Below are 12,985 nucleotides of genomic sequence, written 5' to 3'. Positions count from 1 at the left end.
TTAGCCGGCACGTTTTAGCCATCAGCAATAAATACTTAACTACACAAATTTAATTTTTCACCAACCATTTTTATAAAACTAACAACCATATTCTCTACATTTTATAAAACCATCTTCACCCTCTCAAAAGATACTCATTTTTTTAGAAAAATATGTTTGTTAACGTCGTCGTTTACTCAGATCAGATTGTAGGCTTTACTTAGCCAAATTTTATGAATGAATTAACTTGGTTTATTTTTATTAAATTTATTTTTATGTATGTAGATACTAACAAAAAAGTAATACACGGAAGTGTTCACTAACAATAAAAATTAAGAAACATATAATAACAAAGCATACTAAATAAAGATTACAATCTACTCGATTGTAAGCCGACAACGCCAGATGTAAATTTTTTTTGCCATGAATCTCCGATATTTAAGTATTTTCTCCTTAAAATCTCCTTCAAAATTAAGCTCTTTTTCAAAACATAAATGTTCCATTAACATACAAGCAAATACCCCCGAATTTTCCGCCTGACCAGTGTGGTTGGGCTGCATATATTTGTCCGAACTATCAAACCCAAAGAGTTTTTCTTCCCGTCCAGACCTCCTCCAGTAGCGAAGGTTAACCAACAAAGCCCCAAAAAAAACCTTCAGTTTGACTAACATTAGGTGAATTTTGTGACGATACATTACAGAACTAAAATCTCAAAACCAATACTACTTTACTTCCATTGACCGCATATTAACTCTAACGAGTAACCATTCTTGTTGTTCTATAAACAACGAAATGTAAACATAATCGACTTCCCAAACTGCAGGAAAGAACTCTTTCTTTCCAGAACAATATATAGCTGGCATTTTAGAATCTAGTTGTAATAAATTTTTATAAAATTGTGGTGGTAAAATTGTCCACCCTATATTACCGACATCTCCTTTATGCATTTTTACATATCTAAACCGCATATTTCTGTTTACCCACAATTTCTATTTCTGGGTGAAGATGGTTTTATAATATGTAGAGAATGTGGTTGTTAGTTTTATAAAAATGGTTGGTGAAAACTTAAATTTGGGTAGTTAAGTATTTATTGCTGATGGCTAAAACGTGCCGGCTAAGAGAAAAAAAATTGGCGGCTAAGCGAAGCCGGCTAAATAATTAAGTGAGTAGGTAAAATATTTAATTTTGGGGGCTAAATTTACACCGGCTAAGAAAAAGGCTAAGTGAAGCCGGCTAAATATTTAATAGAGTTGGTAAGTTGGTAAAATATTCAATTTTGGCGGCTAAATTTACACCAGCTAAGAAGACGGCTAAGTGAAGCCGGCTAAATATTTAATAAGGTTGGTAAAATATTTAATTTTGGCGGCTAAAATTAGACGGCTAAATGAAAAGATTGAAGGCAGCTAAGTGAAGCCTTAGACTACAAGCCGAGTTGGAGCCGGCTAAGAAGGAATCTTTGGAGCCGGCTAACTAAATAGACACGTATCCCGAAGCCGGCTAAGAGTCAAAGATGCCGGCTAAATAACCATAGATGTAGGCTAAGTTTAGCCGCCTTTGACACGTGTCGAATTTTTATTAGTTAAAGGTGGGACCCATTTAGTTTTTATAAAATTCTGTGCCCATAAAATGGAGGCTAAGGCTTAGCCGCCTTAGCCGGCTTCGGTAATGTGGCAATTGTTTATTGGTTAAAAACCAATGATTGGAGAAATGTAGGCTAAATAGACATGTCTATTTTGATAATTTTTTAGTTAAACTTGTCTATTTGGGTAATTTTCCCAAAATTTAATCATCAACATTGATATATTTAGCAAGTGTTGAAATATTGTCGTTAAATATTTAATTTTTTCCATTAATATCTGTAACTTTAACCCTCGATTTGATATATTTAGTAAGTAGTAAGTATTGACCGTTCCTAGGATATAACTCGTTATTTTCTTATCTAATAACATAATCTATATTTGTTTTTTTTCTTTTAAGAGTCAAATCTTTTTCATGATTTTAAGTTTTAGTTTGAAGACTTGTTATTATAAAAAATAACTAAACGCTCAGCCAATGGTGTATTTATAACACATGTCAAAGTTGTCAACAAAAATATCAATTTAAACTATTTGTTATGGAGATTTAAAACTTAGAAAAGGGATTTTAGTTTTGTGCTCTACTTCAATGCATTTATTGATGAGAAAAATGCTTCTGATTCATTAGGAATCGTGTTGTATTTAATGGCAACTACACTATTTCAATGAGGTTGTGTATGGTTCGGTTTTAAATTAAACCGAACCGAACCAACAACCAAAATTTTTGTCTTTAGTTGAGTTTTTAAAAACCGTTTGGTTTTCGTTTCTCGGCGAAAGTTTAGCCATTTCGGTATGAAATTGTTGGCTCAGGAAAAAATTGGCACAAAACAATAAACTTAACCCTAAATCTTTTTGTTAATTAATAGTTAATCGATTTTTATACATTTTTGACAAAAATATATGACTTACACCATCTAATAAATTGTTATAAATTACTTATACATGCAAAGCCGAACCTGACCTATAAGTTGGCCTTTACAAAACCATAAAATCAACTCATCAGTTTTCCTTTGCATTCAGGTTTTTCTGTTCCATCACACCCAACTATTTGTGTAACCAACAAAAGACTATATAACTTATTCACAACTAAATAAAATAGTTTCTAATTAATTAGTGTGTGTATATATACAATTCAATTTATTACATTACACTATCACATATGATAGGCTGACAAATGTCAATAAGTTTGTGGTGGAGTGGTAAAAAAAATACTTGGTGTTTCATGTGATCCAGATTCAATTCATGCCCTCATCAATTAGTTTTGGCGGCACCAGATGAGGATGAGAGACTAGGCGAGTAAGTGGTTTTCACTAGTTGAATTTTTTAAATGAACGAGTTTTATCTCACCGCACTGTTGTGCCTTCCAACGAGTATATTCCGATGTGATGAATTTAGCCAGTATTCTATTTAGAGGATTCGTTAGTCACTAAAAAAAGATTAAAAAAAACAGGCAGACAAATAGCCAGCAAAAGTTCCATTGTTATCAGCATGTGCTCCTATGTGGAGGACAATAGCCCAGAAAGTGTGCCAATGAGTTTCATTTCATGTAAATCCTTTCAGGAGACTTGACCTATATTTCAGTGCCTTCCATGTGTTTGTGTTCTTGATTAATACCCTCACTAGCTCTTCATGTCTTTCTTGACCAAAATTCACATGATCAGTCTTTGCTTTTTAAACCCAAAAAAAGGGAAAATTCCAATAATAGCCCATTTAGAGAATGTGTTTCCAAGATTATCCTCACTAATAAAAGTTTTCAACTTTGTCTCTTTGGTATCTCGTCGCCGACGAAATGATAGCGAACACCGACGATGCGTTACTGAAACAAATAGGATAACGACACATGGCCAGAATCTGTGTTGACGATGCGTTATGTTGCTAACGTAGGGTAGCGGCGATGCGTTATGTTGCTAATGTAGGGCAGCAGCGATGCGTTAGTTGATAACGCATCGCTGCTACCCTATGTTAGCAACATAAACGCATCGTCAACCCTATGTTATGTTAACACATCATCGGTGTTCGCTAACATGTCGCCGGCGACGAGATACGCGTATGTTGCTAACATAGGGTAGCAGCGATGCGTTAGCAGCTAACGCATCGTGGAACCCCTGCTTTAAACATTAACGCATCGCTGCTACCCTATGGTAGCAGCATAACGCATTGTCAACTCTATGTTATGTTAACACATCGTCGGTGTTCGCTAACATGTCGCCGGCGACGAGATACCAAAGGGACAAAGTTGGAAACTTGAATTTGGGAGGACAAACTTGGAACCACATTCTATAAATGGGTTATTTTGGGAATTTTCTCAAAAAAAAAGTGTTTTATGTTTTCATGTGGTTACTATTATAACTTATAAGCAAAGTGACACCATGAATATCATAACAAAAACACCCCTTGTGATGTTTGTTCATATGCATTTAAGACTAATTCTATAAACAAGTATTGTTCAAGTATTGTTCATTTGTATATTTTTATGTGTTTTATTACCTACATTGAAATATAACTTCTCGGTAACACAAGGTCCTTTACTTTTTTAATTACAACTGAAGGGTCTAAACTCTTTTTTTATTGCAAAAAAACGGCTTTAATTTTATATATAAATGTTTGACGGATAATGGTGACTGAAGGGTCGATGGACCCTCTTGACCCTCCTCTGGTTCTCCCCATTAAGGTAACCTGAGTCCTGAGCGGTTAATCTTGGTCAAGTGGAATGATACTTATTTATACATTGTTAAATAGTGGTTGTTACTAGAAATGATCACTCGTCGAATGTAATTCAATAATTATCAAGAAATTCAAATGTTAAACACAAATGAGTTTGAATTGACAAGCATGATAGACAAAACCGATTATAAACACTTGCAAGAAATATGCTAGAACTTTTGAATTTATGAGCGGTAAATTTCTGTCATTTGTTGGATTGAATCCAAGACTTCTCAACCTTGACGTTTTAAAGGTTTTGTCCTTTACTAATGGTTGGCTATAACTTTTAAATAAACTAAAAAAAGGAAGAATAAAAAGAAGACATATTCATTTTTATATTTATAAGAAGAGAATGTTATAAACTTATAGTGACTTTGTCATGGTCTATCTACAAAAGAGTGGTGATGATTGAATCAACTTTCCACCTATGCATATGAGGTTTTTGAAAGGAAATAATACCTTGACCAGTTATTGACTTTAAACTAATGGCAAAGCTAGGAAGTGATATTAAAAACTAAACATATTTAAATAAACTCATTATTGGTTTGCTTTTTCTAATGACACGCTTAGGTTAATTGTTATTAATTAAAGATTCAAATTCCCAGCTCAAATTCCACTTGGACCTTTTTATTTTTGGAAGAATTATGTGCAATAATAGCCTTTAAAGACTTAATGTTGGATTTGTTTCTTTCTAGACTAATCAAGTGCACTACTAACATGCTCATGTAGTCATGTTCATGCTCATGCGTTGACTATTTGACTAACTCTTTTCTAGTTCTAGATACAAATAATAATTCTCATATTTGTTGATATAATATGGCTAACAATGTCTTATAGGTTACTAATAATATGCTACATCTTCAGTTACAAGAAACCAAAATGCTATGATGGCCTTTTGATCTTCAGTAGCTTTTTGATTCGTGTTAACGTTCTTGGATACCATATTGAAAACACGCACACTCACGATTGTAAACAATCAAATAACAAAAAATTGAAACTTGAAATTGATAAAGTGGATTAACATACTTGTTTGACACTTCCAATCTATCCTATATAAACGAACTCGATAGACTCAGCGTTTAGATGATTGTTGTGGATAACCATCAGTTTGTCACATAAGGTTTGGGATATTAACCGCCAATAACTACTTAATCGTGGAATTTAAACTCATCTAAACAAATACATTTGTTTATCGGCCTACGGCCCAAAGTCCCAAACAATCAAACCCTAAATGGGACCGAAACAAACCGAACAACTTAAACATAATATTCTAGAACTTGACCTAGAGGTGCACAAACTAGGTATTTTCAGGAACCGGTTCCGGGAATGGTAAAAAAAAAGTCAAAACCGGGTCGGGTAGGAACCGGTTCCAGCCTTCCAGATATAGTCGGGTGTTTGACCGGGTTTTAGGTAGGATCGGGTATTCCCGTCCAGTTCCGGGGAGAAATCTAATACCAAGTCATACCCACGAATTGAGTATGGTAGGAACCAATTCCGGGTCAGGTCCAGAACCAGGTATTTTGTGCACCTCTAGGCTCTAACTTGACCCGGCATATACATTAAATTAACATAAACAATAAATGAGCCCAATGACTCTAGCAGGCTAGCAGCCCACTAATAAACTAAACTGGTCACATAATAAAGGTGCCATTTGACCTCTAAGGTCAAACTTATGAAATTTTAGGTCCGTACCGTAGCCAATATGGATTCGTTAAATCTTTAGTACTCCAACAATGTGTTGTTTAACGTAGCTTTCTAAAGTGCGGAAAACCAACACTCCGTATAAATATGTCAAAGGTATAAAAAATAACATGAAACGATGTAACAGAATTTCGGTGATCAATTTTAATCACAATTATCGTTACACAAATAAATAAGGTCAAAGCAAACCCGAGACACCGATATTCCAATTCCCTATAAAACAAAAACTCGTACTTCAGTTTGTTTGGACATATCGCGAGTCAAATACGCAACCTTTACTCTTTCAAGTGTAACAGATCTTGTATTTTCTTAAAACATGTGACATATAAGTGACATATAACCGAAAATATTTATGCATAAGTTACAACATCAACTAGGGGCAAAAATGTCATTGTTACATTTAATCTCACGTGCCTTTGCAATTTCCTTAATATATTTACAACTTCCATCCCTTAAAATTACAATATTGGTCCTTAGTCTTTTACTTATATACTATTTTATTTTCACTTTTAACCCAACTACCCCCACGGTTTTTAAACAATCATAACTTTTTTGTACGTTAATATATTTTAAAATAAATGGCATCATAAAATCAAGCATTTTATTATCTTTAATTTGAGTATCATATTGCTATAGTTTTCGAAGTAAAAACATTTGGGCAAAAGTGTTTATGGTTTGCTTTTGATGGTTTTAAATTAAACCATGAGCCAACTTTACACGTTTTTTTGTCGTCGAAAACCGAAACTAAATTGTTTTCAATTAAAACCAAACTAAACCGAACCATTGCCAATGATTAGGTTCCGATATAGTTTGTACTTCGATAAAAAAAATTGAGTCAAAATTTAAAATAAGAATTATTACTCAGCATATATCTTAACTTCAAACTAAGCATCAACTAATACTTTATTAAGAGAATCATACTATGAACAAAGATAACTTTGGTCACATAAACAATAAACCTTATTAGAATAAATAGAAGGCGAAATCATAACAAGAACATATATTATAAAAAAACCACTGTAAATTTGGCTAAATTAAAATTTTAATAGATGAGTTTGCTCGTATTAAATAAAACTTTGGTTAACTATATTTGAACTATGTCTAATATATATTATATCTAATACTAAATAAGTAAATAATTAATATTTAAATATGTACGGCCAACTCCGGTTTCAACCGTGAAACAAAACTGGTGAACGGTCTCACAGTTTCAAACGAAATAATGAACACCTAAAAATTTGTTACATGATTATCAAAGTATATGTTTCCAGTTTCCCGCTACATCGCGCGGACACTCTTCTAATATGAAATAATATAAGAAGTGATAACGACCATTGACCAGCCAGCCCACAAGTAGTTACACTTGCATACTTTGAAACCTATGAAGCCGTCATTTAACTCATTATATTTTGGTCATATGCAAAATAGCTTTGGTAGCTTTTGTATATCACGCTTTCACATAGGGTGTGCGTGATGCGGTTCGTGCGGTTTTAGGCAAAAACCAAATTAAAAACTAAAAACTTCGGTTTTTGGATTTTTGAAACCGTTCGGTTTTTTCGGTTTCGGTTTTCCGGTTTTCAATTTGGTTTTGGTTCGGTTTTTTTCCTTTGAGCTTGAAAATTTTAGGTCGAAACAAATGTTAGGTAAAAATAAAAAATATAAGTATAAATAATATTGTTGATTGTTAACTATTTGATAATTATACATTTGGTCAAAAATATTCAAGTTACATATTTAATTTTTTCAAAATTAATTATTTAAAATAATATATAAAAATATAAAAAATTAGAAATTCGGTTCGGTTTTTTTTCATGCAAAACAAAAACCGAACCGTAAGTTCAGTTTTTACAAAAGCATAAACCCAAACCGTCGATTTTTGTTTCCGTTCGGTTTTTTCAGTTTGAATTTCTTAATTTTTTTCAATTTAGGATCGTTTTTTCGGTTCGTTGCTCACCCCTACTTTCACATTAGTAATCAAATAAAACATAAAGTGTCATGTAAGAACAAAACGTTATGTTAAAAACAAAGAATTAATTTCTTGTATATAAAATAGACCAAATGATGTTTTTTAATGTTGCCATTGATAGACTAGGTTATCATTGATTATAAAAAAAACTCGGTTAACTAATTTATACATATATGTATAATACTTAATTGACAGAAATACAAATTTTATTTTTTAAACATACCTGATTTACGAATCAAATTTTTTAAAATGTTTACTTTTAGGCGGTGTCATTTACATGCTATATATTTGGTTTTCGTCCTTTAAGCTAACTGCCATCTAATTCCTCTGTTAAGTTGATGCACGTGAGTAACATGTAAGGGCTTTTTGGTCTATTAACATGTCAATTATCTCTCCTATCTCTTAAACCACAATAAAACACCAGATCATTCACACCCAAATATCTTTAACATGTCTGCATGTTACTCACGTGCATCAACTTAACAGAGGAATCGGATGACAGTTAGCTTAAAGGACAAAAATCAAATAAACATAGCATGTAAAGGACACCGCCTGAAAGCAAACATTTTAAAACACCTGATTCGTAAATCGGATATGTTTAAAGGACAAAATTTGTAAATGGTCATTGATTATTGTTTTAAGCAAACTGTTGCAACATCAACACAAGCATCTAAAACATATTCCCCCTAAATACACAATTATTTTCAACATTGTTTTAATTATATGATGTTTTAGAGCTCTAACAAAACAAATACTTAGGAACTGAATTACAAGTAGCTATTGATATTATACAAAACAACGGTTACAGTTAAAACACGCATAAATCGAAATATTTATACATTTCAACAAATATACTAACAATTGCACCCGATTCTATCAAAGCTTTAAGCGTTAAGTTACACAATACGAACAAATCCAGTGTAGGTTTTATCCCAAGCAAGCGAGTTTCTTTGTGCAAAACAAGTTCCTGCAAACCCCTCAAAACTAGTCAGTTACCTTTTTTTAAATTTTTTTAATAGCGGAGTAAACGAGTCAAGCCGCTAGTGAGCTACTCGAGATCGGCTAACTAAAAGTGACTTTTATTTACATATTTTTTAATTTATTAAATATATATTTTTATAATAACTATTAGTGTATATAAAATTATGATAAAATTTAACTAAATAATATATATTATGTTATGTATAAAAAATTATAACTAAAAAGTATATGAAAATAACCAAAACGTATATAAATTAATTACAAAATAACAAACAATCCGAGCCCGAGCTTGAGCTTAAAAAACTACTCACGAGCTAAGCTCGAGCTTTAAGAATGGAGCTCGAAATGATCCAAGCCTGAGTGCAAGCTCTCGTAAGTTAAATGAGCCGAACTTGATCCTAGTCTAGCTTGTGCTCGGCTCGGCTCGGCTCGGCTCATTTATACCTAGGGATGCAAACAAGCCGAGCTGCTCACGAGCTACTAGAGATCGGCTCCTTAAAAAGCTCGATCGAGCTGAGCTAAATCAATCCCGAGCCCGAGCTGGAGCCTAAAAGTAAGCTCGTTTAATAAACGAGCCCGAGCTTCACTTATCGAGCTTGAGCCAGCTCGCGAGCCCAAACGAGCCTGTCATTTATATAATTTTTTAAAATATATATTTAAGAATTATTAATTAATATATATAATGTTATGAAAAAATAAATATAAATAACTAAATAATATATGTTATTTTATACAAAAAATATTATAATAGAAAAAAAATATAAAGATAATTATAATTATAAAAAAAATAACTGATAAATAGTAAAGGAGCCGAGCTCGAGCTTGAAATTCTATTCACGAGCTCGGCTCGTTTGCACCCCTAAATTATACCCCTAGAAGCAAATAAATAAATTTATAAAAAGGCTTCAATCATTTGCTTATTGATATGTGCATGTTTCTCATGGCCATGGGTATGTTTTTAAGCTTAAAAAATTTAACTTTTTAACAATTTTACCAAAAAAAAAGTTACTCGAATAGAGCTATTAACATATGGCAAATTACGATAAATTTAACGGATAAAAGTTTAAGAAACTAACACAAAACATCCTTGGTTTTGCTTCTTTGTCTTCTTCTTCTCTTTCAGTGGTTGCTGTGGTTTGATAACCACCCGAATTGCAGCATCAAAAACTGCTTTTACATTCTGTCATCAAGAAAAGATAAATTAAAAAGTTAATAAATAGTTACCGAAACAAGAAACATGATCAGATTAATAATATTCACACCTGTTGAGTTTTAGAGCTGCATTCGATGTAATATGCAGCGCCCATCTGTTTTCGTAGCTCCTCTCCCTAATAACATTGTTAACCAACATCCAAAATCTGAATATTAATATGTAGAGGTGATGAGGTGGCAGGTCAAATGGTTGATACAGCCATACAGGTCATTTTTGTCTACCTTTTTTTTATAAATAATTATTGCATTGACTATGATTACAATATTAATATTATTACTATAACATCAAAATCTTTAAATAAAACAATTTATTAGGTGTAAGTTGGAAATAAATTTATTGGCCCATTCCCGTTATAATTAAATGTTTTTATTTGGCCCGTTTGAGATAGAACACAACTAAAATTCGGGAGCAAAAGCAATAGGGGTGCGCATGGGTCAGTTTTGGGCTTAAACTGAACCAAAATCAAAAAATTCGGTTTCGGTTTTATCATTTGGGCTTGAAAATTTTGGGTCGGAAAAATGGTCTAAAATAATGAATTTGGGCTAGAAACTTTGGATGTAATCTTTTTTAATTAATTAGTATTAACCGTTACACATTTGGACCTAACATATATTTGGGCTACCCCACTTACTAATTCTTATAGATTACTTAAAATCGGTTATTCGGTTATACCGAAACCGAAACTGAACCAAAAAAATGTTTTTTTCAAAAAACATAAAACCAGCCTGTCAGTTTTTTATTGGGTTCGGTTATTTCGGTTTTGTGCACACCACTAAAAAGCAGCAGAAAACCAACCTGTGCAGTGGTCACGGGTACTAGTCCTGGATGGTCAGCTAAGTACCGCTTATCCTCACGAAGATCTAAACAATCAACCAGTCATACATCAAATCAGATTTGACAAAATGACCGGGTCAAAATGGAACATTCAACTTAATTTTTAAAAACAACATACCGAGTTTGGTTCCAGCAAGAACAACAGGGACTCCGGGAGCAAAATGTTGAAGCTCAGGTATCCACTGCTCAAATAATAATTAATTATCACACAACAAATATTATTGAATCATAAAAAAATTATTTGTTTTTTATTTGTTACCTTTTTAAGTACATTTTCATAGCTGGCTCGACTAACCAACGAAAAAGCTAGAATAAACACGTCAGCTCCTCGATAACTTAACGGTCTTAACCTGTTGTAATCTTCTTGCCCTTTTGCATTAACAAAATGTTACAAAAAATTAGAACTACCATAATTAACAAAGTACTGAATATTAATTATATTCGGAAATATGACTTGTGATTGTGGATAAGAATATAAGATCTTACCAGCAGTATCCCAGAGGCCTAAATTGACAGTGGTGCCTTCAACTACCACATTCGCACTGAAGTTATCAAATACGGTTGGTACATAGTCCTGCATTTAACAACATTATATTATTTAAAAACTAATATCACACCTCATAAACACATAAATGTGTGTCTTGAAATAAAACATCATTAACAAGTAACAGTCTTTCTAAATTAGCATTTAAGTTTATTACTTCCTGCGTCCCATTAAAAGTGTCAATATTTCCTTTTTTATTTGTCCCATTACAAAATTTCCACTTTCAAAATTTATTAGCCAATTTCCAAGTTTACCCTTAAACACACACAATTAACATTAATAACAATATTGTTGGACCCGATTTTCAAGGGCATTATTGCCATTTGGTAAGCAAAATAAGTAATCATTTAATCTACTTTGAACTTGAGTTTTTCAAACCATGACACTTTTAATGGGACGGAGGGAGTATTTTTTTTTTTGAACGACGACTTTCTTTGTATGTTAGGCCACCGCACTCCCCAATTTTGGAGAGCCCAGTTTGCCCACTCTGGCCAGACGATTTTGTCTTAACCGGCCCACGCTGGCTTCAGAGTTTGGCTTGGGCGTTCCCTTGGAAACCATACCGTCGGCTGCCACTTGACAGTCGTTACCACAAGAGTAGAACACTCTAGCGACTAGCGAGAGCAGAAATCTAGGGCGTACCATAGGGTGGGACTAAATGAACATTTTAACTGGTTCAAATTCTGAACAATATTATTTTTTGAACCCAAAAAAATGCAAATTTGACATTATATTTGATAGAATTTGAAAACTTTAAACCCATCTATAAGGTAATTTGTGCTAATTTAATAAACCAGTTAAAGATTTAGTTACCATAGCATAGTCCATTAATTCATTAATTAATCTAGGTTAATTCAAATCTGGATTAATAAGATAACACATACCATAAACATATACCATAAAATGGTATCAAAAATTCAATCTTTTGAAAAAAAGAAAGATACCCAGATGACAAAATGGGCAATACACAAGATTCCAAAGATAAAACCAAAGAAGATAGACCCAGAACCATAGGTTCAAGAATCTTGAAAACAGCAATAAAGGCTGCAACTTTATGAAAAACCCAGATGCATAATAATAAGACTTACAGTTGGGAATTTGTTGCTGGTGTAACAAATAAGCATACAGGTCTTGCCAACAGCACCATCACCAACAGTGACACATTTGATGAACCTAGAGGCACTTGAAGCCATTGAACATGAATCAATCAAGAACACAATATTATTATTATAAGAAAGGATCCTATGAGGGTATGAGAATAAAGAAATGAGTATACAGATATGAAGGTTGTGTTTACTTTAGAGGTGGACTGTATGTATGTGTAATGTGTGTTATATCTTTGGTGAGGTGAAAGAAAGACAAAAGATGGAGAGCCTAAATAGGATTACATGATTCCACACTACTTTACATCATATATTTACTTCCACTCTAATTATAATTATGATTATTATTATTATTAGGAAAATTGGATTTTAATAATCTCAATTTAA

General features: G+C 32.8%; 1 protein-coding gene across 1 annotated transcript; it reads right to left on the bottom strand.

Annotated features, from left to right (window-relative positions):
• Positions 1–8,772: 8,772 nt before the first annotated feature.
• On the bottom strand, positions 8,773–12,725 carry LOC143565103 (rac-like GTP-binding protein ARAC8). Its single transcript, XM_077052181.1, has 8 exons — positions 12,584–12,725; positions 11,438–11,525; positions 11,211–11,320; positions 11,070–11,133; positions 10,913–10,977; positions 10,167–10,232; positions 9,981–10,084; positions 8,773–8,890 (listed from the first exon to the last, which is right to left on the bottom strand). Exons 1-8 carry the CDS (start codon positions 12,686–12,688, stop codon positions 8,851–8,853), a joined length of 642 nt encoding a protein of 213 aa, XP_076908296.1. The 5' UTR covers positions 12,689–12,725; the 3' UTR covers positions 8,773–8,850.
• Between the last annotated feature and the right edge of the window lie 260 nt (positions 12,726–12,985).

Source organism: Bidens hawaiensis, unplaced genomic scaffold (assembly GCF_021521415.1).
Source record: "Bidens hawaiensis isolate Kalapana, Puna unplaced genomic scaffold, B.hawaiensis_p1.1 tig00022287_1, whole genome shotgun sequence".
Lineage (NCBI taxonomy): Eukaryota > Viridiplantae > Streptophyta > Magnoliopsida > Asterales > Asteraceae > Bidens > Bidens hawaiensis.
This window is presented reverse-complemented; position numbering and strand designations above follow the sequence as displayed.